The following is a 22791-nucleotide window of genomic DNA, read 5'->3' as shown; positions in this document are numbered from 1 at the left end:
TCCTTTAGAGAATGTCCCAGATAGTAAGTGTTGGGTAGCCAGCGAATGTTAAGTTCTGGAACATAAAGAAGTATAAGACATGTTCATTGCTTCAAGGAGCTCCAAGGTCTACTTGGAGGAAACCATAGCCAACAAAATGGAACAATGTATGAACACAAGAGTGCATGTAAAATATAGTGTTGTAGGTGCTACAGCAGCTCTGACAGAGGCAGAAAGCCTGATATGTAATGCAGTTGGAAAAGCCTGACTCCTAGTAAATTCTATATAAGTGTATCTATAATAATAATTAAATATCACCTTTATATTATTGCATGTTATATATTTACATATTACATATCATGGATATAATATTATTACTGAAAGCTCATTAAGTGCTAGCTCTTTTCTATTATAGACTCACCATATCACAGATTAAAATAATTACCATAAAATTTGAGATTAAAAATTTAAGACTAGGCATTTTATAAAAGGTCTCATATCTAGTAAGTTAGCAGATCTTGGATTTGAAATTGTGCCCAAAGATTTCAAAATTCACATGACTACAGAGATAAAGAAAGAATCTATGGAGGAAGTAACAGTTCAACTCATCTGCAAGAATTATCAGGATTTGCTTGCTTGGAAGGATAATAGCAGGGCATTTCAGGCAAGGATGCCAATATCAGCAATGGCAATAAGGCAGGGAGTAGGATGACATATAAAGAGCATGAGGAGATAGGTGTCTAGAGTGGGGGAAGGCTAAGAGGGCAAAGGGAGAGTCAAGTTTCCAGGTGACAAACGGCTAGAATCTCCAGAGATTCTTACAGATGGACTTAAGGTTGGAGGTGAGATGCGGAGGCTATGTGTAACAACTGAAGGCTTCAGACCTGACGAATCTAGTTTTCTGAAACCAAATCTGACTACGATTTGTGCATTTCTATTTTTAGAAAACACAATAGTAAAACTGATTATATCACTGCCCTCATAGAATGAAGAGAGGCAATATCCAAGATGAATACTAAAACAGATAATTGGATATATGTTAAGATTTAAAATATATGTAAGGAAGGGAAGGGGGGTAAAGGGTGTCTGGTGGGTGATGTGTAATTTTATATAGGATGGTCAGGAAAGGCTTTACTGAGAAGCCAATGTTTCAACAAAAAAGGATTCATTATCATTCAGCTTTCCTATTGCATGAATACCCCTCCCTCCAATGTGGTTTGGACTATCACCAACAAATATCCCGTATTTTCTTTATGAGTCATTGTTTCCCTATGGGATCATGTTTTTAAGAAAGCACATGTATATAACTTTCAACCTATCATGATCTTTATATATAAGCTTATGCAATGGTTTTATAATTATTCAAATGAAATTTTTCATTTGTTTTTGATGTAAGAAGTTTAAAGTTAATCCGTTATGATGCAGGGGAACAAAAGAATCTAAAATAGATTTAACATGATTCCATTTCACCACAACTCTTCATTAAGGATACTCTCTCTTGTTTTTCGATTTTTAATTTTTTTACAGACACTTTCATATAGTTTTTATGCAATCTAAACACAGAGACTATCACTGAATTTCTGGATCTTTTCATTTATCTAGATTTGTACCTTTGCTTCTACAGAATTCTAGGATTTTTTTTTCTTCCATCAGAGCACCATGGAAGACTATATATCACTTAAGGAATGTAAGAAATTTATAGAATGACAACTCTTATGATTCAGGTCACATAAACATTTTTTCTTAAATTTTGCCACCAGTCTCAATGGTCTATAGATTAGCTACTTTATTGTCTACTGTGTGGTAAATGGAATTTTAGCCTTCTTTTTAATTATCTGTTTCCATTTATTCTTTATTTTTGCTAATTAGAATGCAATTCTGCCATAAGAAAAGATGAAAGAGTGCCATTTGTGACAAGATGGATGGATCTTGAGATTTTTATGCTAAGCAAAGTAAGTCAGACAGAAAAAGTCAAGAACCATACGATTTCACTGACATGTGGGATATAAAACTGAAAGCAACAAAGGAACAAGATAAACAAACAAAGAAAAAAAAACTGATAGACATAGACAATAGTTTAGTGGTTACCAAAGGGTAAGGGGTGGGTGGTGGTAAATGAGGGTAAACGGGATCAAATACATGGTGACAGAAGGAGAACTGACTCTGGGTGGTGAACATACGATGTGATATATAGATGATGTATTACAGGATTGTACACCTGAAACCTATGTAATTTTACTAATCATTGTCATTCCAATAAATTTTAATTTAAAAAATAGCTTATTGAAAAACAAGGATTTAAGCTTGAATGGATAGAGTTGTGTTTCTTCTATCTTTTAAAAATGAAAAATTTATGAAGTTTCCAATGATACGAAACATTTAACAAAGTTTATTTTACTATAACATAAAATCCACCATCATCATTTTAATTGGGACAATTGTCATTTGTTTTCTCTAGCTGTCAGTGGAGAAGATAGAAAAACACTATGTGTTTTCCAAGAGTCTACTAGGAAAAGAATGGGGTTGTGCATTTTATTCAAACCCTCACTCCATGGAAAAGACAAATTGTCTGTACAGACAATAAATTATTTGAAATAAATAAATTACTTTAAGTGTCGTAGGTGGGAAAACCAGGGAAGACCTCATATAGAGGCAGAACGGTCATCTATTTTTTTGGTCTTACGGTGAAATGTCAAATTAATGAAAAAAAAATATTGTAAATTTACGAAATCTTATATAAAAAAAAAAGATTATCCATCAGGATCTGATTTGGTGGTTTCCTGCCCCGAAGGTGGATATACCTACTACTCAAGTTTGTGGTGTCAAAAAACTCGGTAAAAATCATGAGATGATATGATAAAACATCAGCACTTTCTAACAAATGTTAAAAGCTTACATGTATCCATCGCTGCAGCGATACTGCCACCTTTTTAAGGCAGCATGGTGTAGTTTTTATGAACAAGGACCTTACAATCATACATCATGGGTTCAAATTTCAGCTCTGCCACTTAATAGTATATGATCCTATGCCGGTTACTTGATCTCTCTGTGCCTTGGTTATATCATCTATACAATGATGATGACACTGGTACCTATAAATACTAGCACAGTGACTAGCACATAGTAGGACTTACATGTTGTCTATCATTGCTATTATTTCTAAAGACTATAAACCAGAAATAGTAGAAGACCCATTGTTTAAACACTTCTAATAAAAGGCAAATGATACCACACAATTACTTAAAATTTCTTTTTGAAAAACTTTCTCACACATATACCTTTAGTTGAAGTTTCAAATTATATAGTTTATCCCACCAGGTAAATTGAGACGTTATTTCCTAACATGAGGGAAAATGAAGGAACGGGAGATACGGGAGAGAGGGAAGAGATGGGGAGAGCGAGGGAAGTACTAAGAGTTAAGCATAAAACATGTGAGGCTCAAGATACCTGTGGGATATCCAAGTAGGAATATTCAAGATAATTTTGTATGCCACAATCTGAATAGAGCGGGTCTGGGCTGAAGGCAGAAAATGAGAGTCATTTGGCATAAAGGTAGCATTTAAAGCCATGGGAATGGCTGAGACAGATAACTTAGATCGGGGATATTAAATCAGGAGACCTCTGAAATCAAGACCTGAGTAACTTCAACACTTAGGAGATAGATAGAGCAGTAGAACTAGAAGATACCTAAATAAGAGAAGTCACAGGCAGAGGAGGACAACCAGGTGTGTGTAGTGTCACAGTCAGACAATGCTTCTATTAATAGAACAAGGGAGTCATCAAACATCAAAGCCAACTGAGAGATTAAGATGATAATTGGAAAAAAATGGATTTGACAGTGTGAAGGTTATTGGTGCTCTTAGAAAGCAGTTTTGGCTGAGTTCTGCTCCGAAGCCAGGATGGAGTGGGTTGAATAGTGAATGGGGGATTGTAGTTATCGTGAAAAACATTTCCAGAGTCTGGCTGTGAAAGAGAGCCAAGAAAATAAAGGGCTTAAGATGGATGTCAGGTCAAGAGAAAAAGCTTCGGTTTATTTAAGATTAGTATAATCCAATAAATTATGTTGATTATTCAAGGGGAGTGAGGAGAATAACTAAAAGACTCAGTCCGTAAGTAGATAAGCTTGATAAGACAGTAAAAACAACCCCAAGTATAATATGAGGAGTAGAAAGTAGAGATGTTGGGAATAAGAGAGATATACTGTTCTTATACCAGCTTCTAACTTTGTCTTCAAGTATGGCCTTCAGTCATGCAGAAATGGGGGCCAAGCCCTAGGTCATTTGCGGATTTGTGTGAGGACAATTCATAGTCACTCTTTTATAGTTGTTTGTTAGCCCAAGCACTGGAGCCTTGCTTGGTAGCTAAATTATGTCATGGTATATACTGGAAAGTGAACTGGTCTGAGAATTAGAATTCCAGGGGCCCTAGTTTGAGATGTACCTCTAAATCAATATTTGATCTTGCGCAAAGCATTTGAAAAGTTCTAAACCTCAGCTTTTTCTTTTGTAGAAGGAGATTGATACACATTATTTAGAATGACTAATAAGTGATTGATGTCGCTCTATTTTATTGCAGAACTTAAACAGTCTTCAAAATTGCAAATAATATGTCACAGTCAAAATAGTTACATATATACTTACTTTGCGTTCACAGACGACACGTGTAAAATACTTTAGCCTTTCAACCTGCCCTTTATAAAATCTGACCTCAGTTATCTGTGGCATGTTTTCAATTTCTTAACAGTATGCTATTTAGAAATTTAAAAAAATATTTTATTACTTGAGTGTTTAATTACAAAAATGTGTCTGAGACATAAAATATGGAATTAAACATAAAAGTCAATTTGAATTTTTGGAACTCTGGATGGACTCCTTTTGAGGAGGAAACAACACAGCTACTCAAAACATGTTCATGAAGGATTTTCTACCTCTTCTTCCACTGCTTTTGTGATTTTAAGTATGTCATATAAATTTCTACCCAATGACAACAGAATCCAAGATGTGTGATGAGGCTTACGTGTGATGAGGCTTTTCTTCCTTCTCTGGCAAACATATTTGGTCTTAGACAACTTAGTGTGTAGTAAAAGACATTTAATTTCAGCTGTGGGGTATCCATTTTCTGTTGCACAAAAAATAAGTATACATAAAAGTAATAAAATCTCGTGGAAAACAGTGTGGGACAGAGCTGCCTGACTTTAATTTTCTGAAATGCAAGGGGATACAATTAACTCCCGGGTTGTGATTAGCCTGTTGGAAGCTGGGTCCCCTCAGCAAATTACAGCGTCCACAGAACCTATCATGGTGTCATATACTCAGTATTATTTATTTGTCTTCTGATTTACGGCCCTGAAGATAAAGTCATGGGACTTACGGATTAATAATGAAACAAAGCCAAGTTCAAATTGCAGCTCTGTGCCTGCTCTAATTATGTGCCTGCCCACTAGCTTTTTTAAAAGTAGATATTTTCCAGGACTACACAGTGAAAGTACTTGCCTCAGGAGCAATATTTAAGGGAGCACCAAAAACCCCGTAAGTGAGATAAATATATTTTAAAGCAATATTTAAAAATCAAAACTAATGTTGCAAACATCAACATTTGTTCACGATGAACAAGCGGTCAAAATTTTAAAGAAAGATAGGAACAATAGCAGTGGTGTGCTGAACTATATTGGAGTCAGAGACAAAAAGGAAAACAGTAATATTGATGTCTTGATTTAAAGTTTTGATATATTGTTCATCATAGATTTTTCTTATACTATTATTAGTTTTTCAAATATTGTATTTATTAATGCGTTTTTAGTGCCCCCTTGAATTTTGCACCCAGATGATTGCCTCACTTGCTTCACCCTAATCTCAGCCTTTTATTTTACCACCAAAAGAGCTGGCACGTGGGAATCACTGTACCCATGACTTGCTTCTGCTGCCACCGTAGAAGCACAGTTCCTTTCAGATGCCAATGACTATTTACCCCACCATGTTAGCTTCCTTTTATTTTCTATAAAAGGATTTATTCATGTCCTGCTCCAGAAAATTCCTTCTGGTGTGGCCGTCAATACTTCAAATAACCAAAACAAGCTACTACATCAGGGGAGAGACAAGATACACAGTATTTTCAAGGACAATAAATTCCATTTTTTGCTCAAAATCAAGCAATAGTTACAAGGAAGGCAATTGCAAAGAAATAAAAATTTTCAACTGGAAGAAGTCAGTAAATCTCTCTGTGCATATGCCTAACAGATGTACTAACAGCTTCTGTCCATTTAATTCCTGGAGCACAAAAGGAATGAATGACTGCAGTCAAAGAAAAACAATTTATAAGGCGACTGTGTCTAACCTCAAAAAGCAAGGAAACCAAAGTCCAAACTCTGTGATATCTGGGATCCACTTGAGGTCTTCTCTCAGTTTGTGAACTACTCTCCTTTTCACAACTTAATTTGAGTTAAAATTTTACAATTTGGGGGATTATTTGATCAGTTTCTGACGCTCCAACTAGACTTCAAGCAGAACGAGGGGAAAATCCATGACTTCTGTCTGCTTATCCTTGTACACATGGGAACTTAACTGCCTCTGTACTCTCCACTGGGAGAGAATCCCTTCAATGCAGAGGGATGAGAATAACTGCCAATCTCAAGCAATGACATGTGAAAGAAGCTTCACAGCAAATAAGCAATGAGTGACAGGGAAAACAGGCTATACTAATGTGAGGACACTTCTGGGACTCCTTGTACCTTGAAATTGGCATCAGATTTCCTGAAGAGAAGGCCACCCAGAAGTAGGGCAAGTCTTACTCTTTGCCATGTCTTCTCCCCACTGGTTCTGCAGGAGATAGATTCAGGAACCCTTGGCACTGACATTCTGTACTTCCTAATCCTTTGAAATTGATATAAGAAAATCTTACATGAATGTCAAGGCCTCACTGAAGTTCCTTTTCACTCGTGAAGCCTATGGGGCATCTCAAAAGACAGCTCTGTTTACATTAAGGATTTTCTTTGCTTTTGTTTTTAAAAATAATCAGGACCATCAGTTGGTCGCCATTAAAAATATATTTTGCTAATACTTACCTTTGTGGGTGCTGAGAGATAAGTAGTGAGAATTAGAAGTCACACAGTGAGCAGGGAATATTACATAGCTATAGATTTTTTTTTTCATTCCCTAAATCTACTATCTATCCTGCTTATGGCTTTTTACAATTGAAATAAAAATCTCACCACGAATGAAATAGAGAACTTCACTAATTTCCATTCAACAATGATGGTAGAAGCCCCCGTGGGTTATTAAGTCTGAGAGATGTGTGAACAAACATGATAATAAGCAAGTAAAGTGTATCATAAAATATACTGTGTTCGTTTACTGTGACAACTGGGGTGTAATTATACTAGGAAATGTACTGCACTTTAGTCAGTGAAAGTAATAAAATCTGAACACCAGGAGACCTTTTCCTAGTCTGTGCTATTAAACTACTTTTGAGGAGAAGGTGAACAATCTAAAAATACGGGAGGGATGTTCACTTTTATAGATTAGCAAAGCGGGGGTTCGATTCTCTTGTAGTCTAATAAATAAAATCTCTCTGGTTTTTCCTCATTACTTGTGAATATAGAACTAAAGAACATTTCCCTCCATTCCCGGGTGATTATAATGCCTAAATTTGTGTGGGTTACTTATGCTATGCATCTCCCTTCCTCCCTTCAATTAAGAAAATAAGAAAACACACACACACAACTCCATTGTGTTGGAACTGCCTCTACAAGCTGTACAAAAGCAGGAGAAAATTTATAGAAAGATAAGGAGACAAAGGGACCTCGGAGACGACAACGTTACAAGATGAGAAAGTGTAACGATTAAAGTATTAATGGAGGTCACTTGGAAAATTGAAAGGAACATGTAATTTCAGATTAGGAAACCCTGGGCTTCGCAGAGTGAACTGCTATTCGGGGAAACTGTAGTTAATTGAATTTTATGACACTTTTTATGAAAATTAAAATGCATATCTTTTACTACCCTAATAGTTTTATTGCTACTGTGAGATTTATGTGCAATGATATACCAAAAAGCATATGCAACGATTCACTAAAGAGCCCCGGAGTGGATTTCTACAGTTTCCTTTTGTGCTTTGGCAGGCGACAATCACGATCGTAATTACAGGATTGGAGCCACCTGCCAACTCAATGAACAGGACCACGTGGCTCCACATAAAATAGAAGCGATTCTCACATTAAAAAGAAAATGAGTGTTAAACCAGAGGGACCTGAAGGGACCACCTAGGGAAAGCTGGGTATTTAGTTTTTCCTGAGCACCAAATGACTGACTCTTACATTATCCCATTTACTGGCCTAGAAACAAGCAGTGATTGCCAAGACCTTTCTGGTTTAACTAGACTCTCCAACGAAATGTCTGCATTCTGAGTTGCTTGGGAGAGGGCTGGTGAATTCAGACCTCTTATGGGCACAGTAAATCCTAGATTTTAGATTGTAGAGCTTATTCCTTCCAGTGCATTAAAGCAGGAAGAAGGATTGGACTCACTTTGATAAAACTGTTGCTTTGGCAGGCATTTAGCCTGCTGAACCACTGGAGATTACCAAGCCAATGTGATGTGAAAACAGTGACATCAAGAAGGTGAATATGGATTGCATTTTTCAAATTAGGAATTCTGATTTTACTAAGCAAGTTAACCTAGGCATGTATATGTAACGTTTTGGTCTGAATTCCTTTAAATATCACTTTCTAAGAGAAGTCTCCCCTTAGTTCCTTAAGTCACCTTAGTTATTCCTTGCTCTGCCCTAGTTACACGTTTCTGTTAGAGCATGTTTCTCACACTTCACTGTACGCATGTATCACCTGGGATCTTGTTAAATGCAGATTCTGATTCTGTAGGTGTGTAGGGGGATGGCGGGACTGTGAGTTTGCATCTCTAATGAGCTTGAAGGTGCTGCTGGTCCTCAGAACACACTTTGAAAAGCAAAGTATTGAAGCACTTCTTAAATAACAATGATCTGTATATGTACCAGTCGTTTCCTTTTGTCGATGAGCTCCTTAAAAGTAAAGGACAGGACAGCGTTGCAATAGATATCAATTATAGAATGTCTGCTACTTTGGGTGTACAGTAAGTATCTCACCATATATTATTATCTTTAACTCTCAAAACAGTCCTGCAGGATCTGTAATCATGGTCCCATTTTACGGATGGAGAAGTCAAGTTGATTATACATTAATCAACTTGGGTATGGCCACACATAGAATGCAATCAGAATGCAATTCTGAACCTATGTGCCTCCAAAGTCTGTTACCTTTCCACTGTAGCCACAACCTTCTCTTGTTTACTTCTGTACACACGGAGACTAGAGGAGCACCCAGAAAAGTGTTCAATAGATGTGTTTGGATCTGTGAGTATTTTGTCTATAGATTCACATTTGCTCATATTATCTCCTTTGTGTGGAATGCCCTCCCTGGTTCCCTCTACCTGGTTGAGTTTCTATTTCCATCACTTCCACGTAGCCAACCCACTCGCCAGCTCTTCTGAATTCACTCATACAGCAACTGTTTGCACCACACAATCAGCACTTCAACTGCTAATGACCTTGTTAACAACATAGTTGACTCATTCCACAAATGTGTATTGAGTATGCATCTACTAAGCACCAGGCACTGTTGTAAGCCAGTGTAATAAGTCATGCAACAGAACAGAAAACACCCCCTTGCGGCCCTGGGTCTTGGGACTCATCTCCCCAACTGAAACAGAACCTCTTTTGGGGCAGGACCCAGTAATTTCAGTTTCCATATTTCTCCAAGTGTTTTGTTATATAGTAAGTGCACAATTAATAATAGGCTCAGATTTGGATCATTTACCGTGTAAATATGTTTCTAACCCATATGAGAGTCTTAAGGCCTATTTTCTCACAAGTGACCCTTGGAACATGGAATGACACTTTCATACTGGTTTTCATTTCCCACCAACAGTGCTTCACACCAGAAGCAGAGGTATTAAAGTCTCCCTACACAGACAAGTCCCGGCCAGAGAGATAGAACACTCTAAAATTAAATCATCGTGGTTTCCAGCAAAAGGAAAGTATCTATTCAGAAGTATAGAAATTACACTTTTTGTAAGGTTAGGCTCACTGCAAAAGATGATCCTTTCCTCCCTTATACACCAGAAATATAGAGCAGAAACTGGATGCTGGAAAAGAAAAGTCACATGCTTATCACTTAATGATTTTTTTTTCAACGACATCAAATTTGCACTATCTTACACAGGAAAAAAAAGAAAAAACAGAAACAAAAAATCTTGTTATTTCCCTGGGTTATCCAGGATGTTTCATATTCTACTTCATAAGAAAAACAAAAACAACAACAACAAAAAACATCAGTTTTAAAGTCTGCACATTCACTGAAGGTATACGAAGATTTCGTTTTTTAAGCTGCAGCTTTCATAAAGTTTCACTAGATATGTTGGTCACTTGTATTCCTATGCATCAGTATAGGATGCAACCTGCCCATGAGTGATTTAGAAGGGAAAAAGGACTAAGTTTGCCCTGTATCAGTTCTTCCTCATTGTCACAATGTCTTAACTTTGGGAAATCTGCATATGTTAATTCATCTTGTGTATGTTCAAAATCATTTGAAGTAGAAGTAAAGAATGCACATGAATTCTCTCAATTTGACTATTTTATACAATACTGAGAAACTGCACAATGCAATCTGCAGACCATGAAATTTTAAGTGAAACAAGCCTGAATTCTTATTAACATGTAAACACGGGAAAACTTCTTCACCTTATATACATCTTTTGTAAAACTGATGTTGTAATTCTTCTTCTGCAAGGATGCTTTGAAAAGAAATAAATTTAATATAAAAAACCCAGAAAATAGATGTTCAATTAGTAGCTGTATTCTTGATCACATTAACAATTATATACCATTAATGACATTACTGGGATTTTTAAAATCACCAAAAATATTTCATTTAAGTACCAATAAGAATTACATTTAGCATTTATCTAAGCAAGTACACAGACCTGAGCTCTGCAGCAGTAAAATTTTCACCTTGAAACAAGTTTGATGTAAATAGATATCTAAAAGGAGCTATAAATAAATAGTTATATACAAACAAGAAAGAAACAAATAGCTAAAGTTTCTGCCTTGTGTTTCGGGATTGATTCAAAGTTTCCTTTCTCAAAACAGGAAGACATCCCATTAATCAGATTTCTTTTTCCAAGTTCTTCCTTTTTATAGGATTTGGCAGGAAAGGTCTTTGGCTAAAATATACTCTAAGATTAGTGCGGTGTGACTGAGCTGTAGGCTGTAGCCTAGAAGAGCCTGAAACATGAATAAAAATAGGTCTAAGGGTTGAGGAAAAAGAAGAGAAAGAATATAGTGACAATGAATCACAGACTCTTGGAGCTCTTGGAACCTTCAACACAAGGTAAACCAAATGTTTCATTTTATACTGAGGAAACTGAGGCCCACAAAACTCAAGTGACTTGCTCATGGTCACATACGGGGATCCTGGCTGAAGACTGTCACATATGGATCTTCTATGAGTGAAGAAAAAGAACTATGAAGGTCTTACTAGATATGGGGTATTTATTAATGAGAAGGGAACTTGTATCTGGGGAATTCCTAGGGAACTGGGATAACATTGATTTAGCAGGGTAGGTAAAGATGTGGAACATTTTAGGCAATGAAAAAGGATGCCACGTAAAGAATATACCATTTCATATGAAAGGCATTTTGTACATTGGTTCAATTGACAGAAGTTTTTTCTAAGTTAAAATTCATTTGCAGATTTGAATATTTTATTTCCTAATCTGTACTAATTATCCTAGAATTATTCCAAAGAACCCCAAAGGATAAGAATAGAGGAATGTGCCCTTGGATTTACTTATTCTCCTCATATTGTAGGAAATATGTTGCCTTGAACTAGATTTTTCACAGCATGAATAGTGTGAATGGGACTTTTCAAACATTCTTAAGATTGTCAGTCAACTGGGGAGGCTGATAATCAAAATGAAAATTTGTTATTTCTTTCATATCACCATGTAAGAAACATCCAAAATTGTATCAAAACTGTCTCATAAATCTAGTCATGATATTTTACTTACTTACTTTTTTTTTTTTTTTTTTGGACAGAACTTCCTTTATCCCATTAAATGAAGTTTCTTGTTATCTGGAAAGCACTGAACTAAGAAGATGGCTTTAGAGATCATCTAGTCTAATAATTCTCAAACTTAGGTGTGTATCAGGAATATCTGGAAGCTCTTAAAATACATACTTTCTACCCCATGGTTTCTAATTCAGAAGGTCTGGAAAATGAGAATATTCATTTCTCACCAATTCGCAGGTTATGTTGGCACTGCTGGTCCAAGACCCATATTTTGGGGAATCTCTGACTTAGTCCAACCCCTTCATTTTACTACTTCTTTTTTGATTTAGGTAGACAAATTCTAGTATCCGGAATTTATTTTTTAAACTTTTTTTCTCAACCCACCTAACAACCAAGCAAGTTCTATTTCTGATGCCGTCACTATGGACTTGGCAGACCAACTGTGGTTTAGCTTTAGGTAGAAAAATATTCATAATCCTATCAAGTCCATATTAGGCAAATTCTCCTAAAATACTGAATGAAAGCAATTAGGCCAAGTGAGCCTCTGGTATTTGGCATTTGTATATACAACTGTACCACCATCATCATATTTATTCTGCAAAGGAAAATACCAAAATATTACTAATCCCATCTACATAACACCAAAGGGGCATTTGGCTCCTCTGGAGCTGTTGCAAAGGCAACGTTTGTAGAATTCTCTTGAAGAATATCGGTGGACTAAATCAAGGCACACAAGTGATGGGCTACTGTAAGAGAAAGCTTACATTTTCTCTCCAGAAAGCTTACATTCTTACTAGAAAAAATACCCCAACATTGCAAAATCTTAGCTTAGCTGAAAAAGATCAAATAAGCAGTGTAACATCTCATCATAATGTGATTATTCCTGCAGGTTGACCAGCTAGTTAATGAGAAAAACGTAAATTGAACAAAAAACAGTTATCTTGGAAACAACCAAAAGTCCCAGAATCTGTTCAATTTATTGTGATAACATACAAAGCAGGACTTTGGTAGAATTGGGAAAAAACAGAAAGAGATGTTTCCAAACCCATCACCCATGGTGTGTGCCCATGCGCTAGCATACATCCTCATGACCCGCGCGACAGACACACACATCTTTACTCCAAGCACTTTCTTTCTTGCTAAATAAGACTCTAATTCCACAGGGGTCTTTACTATCAGGAAGAAACATAGTGAAAACTGCACTTACAGTAACGTGATACAACATAACTCATTACCCCTGTCCGATGTTAAACATCTGTATATTTCCTTAAAGGAACTGTACGGGTGGGGACACACATCAGTTACCTTGTAAATTATGAACTGAATGATCATGATCTGTCAATGTAGGTTTATCAATTGTAACAACTGCACCACTCTGGTGTGAGGTGTTCACAGTGGGAGAGGCTACGCATGTGTGCAGGCAGGGGGACACAGGGGAAATTTCTGTACCTTCCTCTTAATTTGCTTTGAACCTAAAACTGCTCTAAAAAAAAAAATAAAGTCTTAAAACAACAGGTAACTAATGGAGATTTCAAGACACCGATCTTAAAATATTACTGAACATTTAATATGTGCTAGACACTGTGAGAAATAATACCAAAAATAGAAGAATGGGATGAAAATATAGTCAGGAAACACAGGCATGCACACATAAAAAGACATCTGTTAGAGAGTAACTGTTTGGAGACTCAGAAGCGGAAGAAATCACCCGCTAACGGAGGACCGTTCTGCTCTGGATAAACTTGATTTGAGCTGGGTCATCTCCATGCACTACATCTGCTTCTGCAGAGTGGAAGTCAGGGAGGGGGTTGGGCAAGCGGGATGAGGGAGTCGTTCAGCAGAACGGAAGGCACAGAAAGCATTCAGTGACCACACCAGTGTGTCTCTGTATCTAAGAGTGGATGTCCGAGCACACGAGAAATAAAGCACGCTGCATGCAGAGTTGTGTTTGTTGAGCAAGACTGTGGAGAACCTTAAATGTAGAATGAAAAAAATGCAGGAATACCAAGGAAATAAATGTCAACAAAACCCATTCACAACATTAGAAAAAAGAAATATCAGGGTTGGGGAGAGAGGATTTTCCAGCTGGCTTAAAACCATAAAGAACAGCTAGTTCTGAAGAGCTACTTCCTTTGGTTTCACACCCCTATGACTTTCAGGGACTCAGCTAAACTCTGAGGATGATTCCCATCCCACGTGTAGGCCCTGAATTCCAGCAGAGAGAGGCTGCATTCCTGACTCGGGCAGCAGCCTCTCCTACTGCACTGCATAGATCCATTTTCATTTCGGGAGCTTTCATTTTCAGAACCTTAGTTTTTTCTCTTTTGCACTTCCACGACACTGAACATGCTTCCAGGTTTTGATTTACAGAATTATTGTCACTGTCAATAAAAGGAATGAGCCTGACACACTCAAATCCAGTTTAATTACTTCTGCGAGGTCTCCCGCGGCTGAGAGGAAATGTTATTTCTCTAACACTTTGCTGTTTTTAATTTAGTAAAATGGAACACTTGCCCTGAATAGGACCTCGGAGAGCAGATTTATCATTGATGTCGTGGAAGGTGGACCCCACAGTTTCAGCAACAGTGTCTTACTCTGAGGGTGCAATGACTACCCAGATTCGCATCCAAGGATTTGGATTCCTTCACGTTGGGCGTTCGAGTGACCATCAAGAATTTGACACAGAAACCCGGCTGGGATATTTATGCATCATGTCATGACCTGGAGAAGCTTTGCAAACATATTCCAAGGCCTGCCGTTACTCGACACCGTTCCCGATGTCAGCAGTTCCCTGAGCTGCTGGAATCCAGATGAGGCCTTGAAAGCTTCCCAACAGGAGATGCCAAATATCAAAATATACACTGTACCATTAGAGTTAAGAAACCAAGCAAAACGCAGTCTTTATTTTTCACTACATATTCCATCTGTTTCTCTCCCTAAAGGGTCATGTGGTACATATTTATAAGCGTTCACACCTATGTGAACAATTTCCACTGTCTTTGTCAAAAGCAGCCTCTTCCTTGTTTGCAACCCACTTTTTTTTTAACATCTTTCTATATCAGCTCATTCTTTTATGAAACCTTGTTTCATTCTAAACTCATTTCAAGTTAAGAAACACCTTTGTACCTTCCTATCTCAACAAATCCTGGGGAGGCTAAGCCTCAAGCTCTGTAGGGCATTTTCTGAAATATGTGAGAATTTAGATCATTAGGGTCATTAAAATCATATACTCCAAAATACCCAGAGCTAACAGATCACCCTTGTATTTTATGCTGCTGTAGAATGTTCCCAGAGAAGTAACAATGTATAACAGCACTGAGCTGCAGCAGAGACCATAATTCCTCCCTATAAAAGAATCCTACACTTTTTAATTGCTACAGTAAATCTCATTAAAGACCCAGAATCCTTTGTTCAGAGAAGGAAGAAGGGTCACCGGGCAAGGCACATTTTCTTTACAATAATACAAGAATATATATATATATTCTTCATGAATAAAATTATTCCTTAATGCAAGCTCAATGTTATTTTTATCATGACCTTTTTCTGGACTCTGCACATATCCCCTGAGCTTTCTTTCCTTTCCCTACAAATACAAGGGCCCCTGGGTCTTTTCTATTAATCTTGTAGTGATTTTTCACGCTCTGGCTTCATGCATTACCTTGTTTCCCTCACGCCTCTTCCAACAACCTTCAATGACCACACTGACAACCTCTGACTTCATTTTTTTTTTTTCTGCCTCAACATTTGTATACAGCGAAAACTGAGACATAATCAACGTTAATGAAACACTTGGTACACATTCACTGGTCGGTACAATTCTGAATCTTAGCTGCTCATTTCACATGATACACATTGTGAATCTGATTCAAGAGAAAGAAACTTGGGACATATTTCGCCTGATTTCATTATGAAATATTAAATTATTGTTTTCAAGAAACTCAGGCTGTCATAGAAAATTAACAGGAAATTCCCATCTTTCTTTCATAATCAGTACCTTTTTATAACAGAACTGGAAGTTAATGACAGTGTGTATGCCTTAGACAGCTATGAATTTTTAACGCGTCTTTAGAAGTGGCAACTGAGCAGTTGAAGGGTAGAGCATGTTTCATGCAACATAATGCTTAAAATTAAACATACGAATCAAGGATCAGATGAGGATGGGAGAAAATTCACGATGTTAAATGCCACTCATCACTAGCTTCTCTAGGGAATTTCAACTACACTGAGGCAATCTATCCCTTCATGCCAGGAACTGTGGGTGCAAATAAGAGCATGGGCTTGAAGTTAGACTTACGTTCAAAGTCTTTCTGTGCCAATTAGTAGCCATTTTAGCTCCAAGAAGTTATTAAAACAATCCATGCCTCGATATCCTTATTTGTAAATTGAAAACAATATTTTTTGAAGTCCATTGAAAAGGTTAAGACTTATAACATGTGAATGGCATGCATACACAGTTAATTAGCACTAAAATATGGTGTTTCCTACATAAAAGTATTTTGTAGTTCTTCTTATGCACTAGGTAGGCATATCCACAGCAACAAAGGATATAAAAAAACGTATTTCCCAAAGTCTAAACTAATTATTTAACATCTTCTACTACTTCTTTAAAAAACTACTGATGATAATCTGATTCCATAAAGTTGGGTAATTATTTACCATTTTACTTTCTTTACATATCTTCTTGATTAATAAATGGATACTAAATTATTCATCAGTTAAACATATTTAGTATTATGCAGGATTCTGAGAATAGACTATGATTAATCTTCACTTTGTTCCCAGGGGCTTTCAGTGCATTATTTCTGGGGAAGTAAAATCCATTTAAAAACTAAAAGTAAACCTGAAGGCCTCAAGTTCCAAAAATTCGCACCTCAGATTCAGGCAGTCTCCCCCGCACCCCCGACCAGCTTGGATTCTGCCCCTGCTGTGTTGCTATGGCTGGACGGCAAAGTGAGAAATCTGAGCATAATGTACTCACACAGGAAGAAAATTATTCAGATGGAGCCTATGTCACAGAGCTCTTTGAAATGCCATCTAGTGAGAATTGGAACCATTGCCATCCCGTAAGACCAGTTAATCAAGGGGAATGGCCAAACTTCTCTCGGGGGAGCATTGGTGTATTTGGGCTCTGTGGGGTTATGACAGTATTAGCACAGTAATGAAAACACGGAAGGCCACCTCCGTATTTACAGGACACCTAAGAGGAAGAGCACTAACGTAAGAGCCAAACCAACGTCCAAACAGAATTTTAAGCAGGCCAGAAAAATTAGAGTACTAGCAGGCAAAAACAAAAATTTCGATTGGGCTTTCTTTCTTCACTTCTGGGGCCAAATTGATACCATTTACACAGAGTGAAAAAGGCTACTTAGAATCATAGGTTATTCAGATGCTGAAAAAGACAGGTGACTAATCTGGATAGTTCAAATACACCAACGCTCTACTCCACTTTTGGGTTTTTTTTCCCCCACTTACATTTTCTTATGTAGATACAGCTTAAAGCTGTCATTTGACTGCCCGATTTCAATATGAAAATACCAATACTTCCTTTTATGCATCTAGTTTTATGATGCCTATTACCAAGCAGAGAAACAAAGACACATTTATATAAAATAGAAGATAGCACTTCTATAACACAGTACATTTCTCTATCATACATTATGCCTTCCTTTCTATCTTTTACTGCATTTTGACTCAATATGAACAACATTTTAATCCTTTATGGTTTAACCTAAGAAAGGTCTGACCCTATTTCCCCGTAGATAGTTTTTCTAAGGCATTATCCGTAAATATTGCTTATGAATTACTTTAAGCAAATTAAGGGTTGTCATTTAGAACTGCTTGAATGATTCAAGGTTAATAGGATTCATCATACTCCAAATGAGGAACCGGTTGTGGACATAGTTATTTTCTAAATTTTATTCAGCCCTAAATGGTTTCAGCAGCAAATCAGGTTTAATACTACTGGCAGCTCTAAATGGGAGAGAAATAATGTTACTGTAATCCAAATTTTTTGTGTTGTCTTGTTTTGTGTGTGCTCTGATTTAACTCCAGTAGTTCTGATAGTGATGTTCAGATATTGGGTATTGGATTCTCTTTCAAACAACAAAAGAAGGTGAGAAACGAAGCTGAAGATATTTTTAAATGTCATGGTACCAAGCCACAACAAATGTATTTCATCTTTGTTTCAGTGAACGTTTCTAATTCTCATATAAAAGACATAATGAATTCTTATCAGAAAGATTTTCTTTTGGCACAGTTTAGAATTCTGAAAATAGTCTTTTGATGGCAATGCCCATACTCTCCTACTACCAAAATCACAGCGCTATGATGTATTGTTCCCTTACGGTAACAGACACCATTGAAGCTGAACTGTAATTTGGCACACAGCATTTCTATATGAATGTAATGTGACAATGTTATTATGTTTGCTATTTTCCATGTGATCATAGCCATATTCATCTTCTGCAACCTGACATTAAATGAACCAGTGTGGTTACATTCCATTCTGGACCACAGAGTGAAAGCAGAAGAGGCCTGTTGCAGCACAGTGGTCTGACGATGCTGCATGGATGTGCAAGCGTGTGTAGATGGTCTGTAGATTTTACATAACGAATATAAACTCTTCACACAGATCCGGCACAGAGCAAGCACTCACTAAGCGGTTACACCCAAGAGAAAGTTCACAAATAGCTACAACATGTGGTAAGTACAAAAATTGTTGGTGTAAGATTTCAGAAGAGGGAAAGGCAAGGCTCAGCTCAGAAGATGAGGGAAGTTTCCATGGGATGAAACAGTTTATGTCGAGATTGAAAATGAAATTATAGTTCTTCAAGCCGATATGCTGATAGGAATACATTCCAGGAAGAATGCGTACATTCCCTAAGAGGAGAAGTCAGCACAGGCAATGGTGAGGAGAGTGAGAAAGTGTCAGGTTGGTCAGAAAGCGCTAAGTAAGTTAGTTGGTGGTGACATGCCCTATGGACAAGGTTCTATGACAGATAAGGATGAAAATGAATGTTAGGATCAGACCATGGAGACTCATGAACTCCATATTGATGAACTTGGAGAGTGTTGTTGGCCATTGATGGGTACCAGAAATCTATATAAGAGTCATGCACCTAGCCAATGTTGACTTAGTGAGTTATTATCGCCAATTGTATGCAACTCGATGTGCAAAACACACTGGGTGTATGAGCCAAAACGTAAAGGACTATTGTCCATGGGAGAAGTATATAGTCTTACAGGGAGATAAGACCAAACATAAGTAACTATAAGTAGAAAGTGATGGCCGATAAAACAGCATAAACAAAATTCTACAGACGTCAGAGGAGGAAAATCATTGCCTCTGGAGAGGAGAATCAGGAACAGCTGGCTGGTGATATCTAAACTACCAGGGAAAACAGGAAGAAAGAACAAAACTGGTAAGGAGGCACAGGATGAATTGGAGGAAGAAGGAGTAAGACATGGGAAACTCAACTAGGAAATTACAACGATAGGCCAGAAAAATCATATTGGAGACCTAAAATATGGTATTGATATGGAAGACTGAGGTGAGTACACTACCCTACTATTACTAATACTACGACTACTACTAGTACACACACACACACACACACACACACACACACACACAAAACACAAAGTAATTGTTATTTGTCAATGAGTAGGTCATTGATGCCACTTTTCCAGGGAAGAAAAGGTTCCACAAACACTTTTCTTTCAAAGGAGGGTTTGGCATCATTTTGCCTAAGTGCTTCTTTTTTGAAAGATTCCTTTAAGTTCATTAATTAGTGTAATTTATGCAAGATTACACTTACAAGCTAAAAGGTATTCCCATCTTCCCATTGTTAATTATATCTCCAGGCGAACATAAATAAAATTTTGTAGTTACTTTTACCCACTCTATGAAACTTAGAGAGATAATATTTAGAAGGTCTGCTGTGGGGGATGGGGTGTCTCATTTGCCATGTGGTGTGTTCTTGCCCCTTTTAAAAAGTTTTGTTTCTATTTCCTTTTGTCATCTATGCAGTTGAAGCTTGCAGTCACAGAATTTATGAATAAATACCCAAGCTGGGTGATGAAAATTTCGTTAAGAAATAAAAAAAATGTCCTAAATGGCTTTATTCCAAAACAAAACAAAACAAAAAAACATGTCAACCTCTATAAAGAAAAGGAATTTGTTAAAATCCCAGGGAGCACACTAATTCTATTTGTGCAACTTACAGAAAAACAGTGAGATGTAGACATAAGAAGTAGAAAATTATTTTGATTAATTTAAAAAGTGAAGAAAATGTGGCATGCTACTTTTATTGCCATATCAACTGCATGTCCTCAAGGCAGTGGTTACTATTGTACCTTCTACAAATTATAGTTGATATGAAAATAAGGTTTGCTTTTAAATATTGATTTGTACCTACATGTACTCATCACCAAAACTCCAATGTAAAAACCAAGAAACTCTTTCGCATTTCCAGAAAACCCACTAAGAGGTAATGATTTAATCAAAATGCATGTATTCTGAGAGCCCTCCAAAGTAATTTTAATGCTGATTTGTGCAAGAGGCATATCAGATGCATTTATTGGATGACATTTACCTTATTTATAAGAAAATAACAAATAGCCTTATCATTGCCATCACTACTACGTATCACCCAAGAGCAGCATTCCAATAATTTTCTGTAAAATGATTTGAAGACAGCATGAGGTTTAAAGTAAGGTCTTGCTGTTCCTTTAGGAACTGTCTAGCAAATACATACAGGAAATTGTATTATTCATACTTAACTGGTATATGAGGATACACAATCTGACACAACCAAATGGCAACTGTTTTATAAAACATGGAAACTAGATTAAGCAAAGTTTGGCAGAGAAAGTTCTTTAGCAAAATGAAAAACATTCTCATGCAAAAAAAGCTCTCTCAGCTACCACATGTAGTCATACATCTGTCAGGATCATACTCAAGATTAAAAGTTTGCCATAATAAAATCATAACAAATTATCAGCCTTCTGGCTGTCCTTGAAACACAAGTTGATGTCATTTTCTATGGGGCGGGAGCAAATGCAGGAAGTCACATGTTCTTATCAAAAGCATACATAAGGCTTTTTATTTGCTTTGCTTTATGTGCATCTAAGTATTTATTGAATCTTTACATAAGGTATATAACCTCAAATGGAGTTACTCTTTGTAAGTGTGATTTGATTTATAGAAACACAGTGTTTGCAAATGTGTGAGAGTGTGGATACCTGTTTGTTGCTTCAAGTTTACTTGTGATTCTATAGAAGATGTCACTGGCAGGATGGAGACTAAATATTTCTCCATCTATGTTGCTGTGACCTTTGGAGGTCTTTTCCAAGTACTACTTTACTTTGTATTAGTTGCTTACTCTTCCTACATTCTGTAGTTTGGAGAGGAAACTTGGAGATAGCCGGGGAATTGTACTATATTTCTAGGCTGCAACATCTCAGTTCAATGAAATATTTCAGTTTGACCCCATCTTCAACATTGTGATACACATATCTACAGACATGAATAGAGAGTCTCAAATACACAAAGGTCAAAACGAACAAACTCTAGTCTTTCTTTAAATCCATATACTCCAGCACAGCCTTTGCCTGGAAGCCCACGCCTTCGGTCAGAACATTGCCCGCACCATCATCCTAGAGCTTTTTTCGTAAAGGCTGTAGCATTTAAAAACATAAAGCATGTACTCTGTTTTACAACCAGGACGCTCTGTCAGAAATATTTTCTCAGCAGAGTTGAATGCAATGTGTTTTTTTTTAGGAAAGGCTTTTACCATTTTGATGGAGTGCTGTAAAGCATGGTCTATTCGAAAGTTAAGAAACAGAACATCCTCCTAGGCACCAGTTAATGCAGTCTCAGAATCCTAACTGCAGTCACATAGATTAGGCATTAGCAGATATTCCATGATATAATGAGAGTGCTGTGTTTCTTTGTCACATTTACATTGTGAGACTAAAGGGGAAAAACACTCACAAGTGGCTGCAATAAAAGGGAGAATACTCGAAGGACAACGTTTAAACATGTTTTCAAATTAAAAGGCAGATATGGGCTTGAAGAGCTGCAGAGTGAAAAAACCGTAATGAGACCGGTGACCAGTCACTAAAATTACAGCCCCCAAGATATGATCTTATCAAATCAAATATTAATATAAAGCAACATGAAGTCTCTTTCAAAAAACTAGGGGGGGATTGCCATATACAGGAAACGAAAACATTATTTTCAACGAGGTGACTATTGGCAATGAACAAAGACGGCACAACACACAGTTGAAAACCAAAGCATCACCACCATCATAACATGTAGCCATTGGCTTCCTTGATTAATACTTTAGTATTCCAAAATGCCCTTCCTGTAGGAAAAACAAAACTGCTTCTCCTGTTTATGAGTGCCATTTACTCACAGATAATATAGAGAGTCCCAGTTTTAGACCGCAGACATCAAACAGTAATGGAAACCAAGACAAGTGTGTGTTCATGTTCAGGGAGGTACTTACGATCATTGCAGAGTGGCCCACTGAAGGAAGTCATACTGCAGTCACAGCTGAAACCATCCCACTGCTGCAAGCACACACCTTGATTAGAACACGAGTCCTCTTGGCAGGTTGTGCTGGGCCCTGGAAAACAATCCAAAAGAAACTTGGGTTCTTTTAAAAAAAATCCGAAAGTGTTTTATACATGAGCTAGGTCACATAAAGTA

The 22791-nt window shown here is 37.1% G+C and overlaps 1 protein-coding gene across 22 annotated transcripts in view; it reads right to left on the bottom strand.

Annotated features, from left to right (window-relative positions):
* NRXN1 (neurexin 1) overlaps positions 1-22791 on the bottom strand; it is a 1077731-nt gene that overhangs the window by 487843 nt on the left and 567097 nt on the right. For all 22 annotated transcript variants that reach the window (XM_033124535.1, XM_033124534.1, XM_033124537.1 and 19 more), the window contains one exon: positions 22589-22708. In XM_033124535.1, coding sequence (XP_032980426.1) covers positions 22589-22708 — 120 coding nt within the window. The remainder of the gene's footprint in view (positions 1-22588; positions 22709-22791) is intronic.

This window comes from Rhinolophus ferrumequinum, chromosome 13 (assembly GCF_004115265.2).
Source record: "Rhinolophus ferrumequinum isolate MPI-CBG mRhiFer1 chromosome 13, mRhiFer1_v1.p, whole genome shotgun sequence".
Lineage (NCBI taxonomy): Eukaryota > Metazoa > Chordata > Mammalia > Chiroptera > Rhinolophidae > Rhinolophus > Rhinolophus ferrumequinum.
This window is presented reverse-complemented; position numbering and strand designations above follow the sequence as displayed.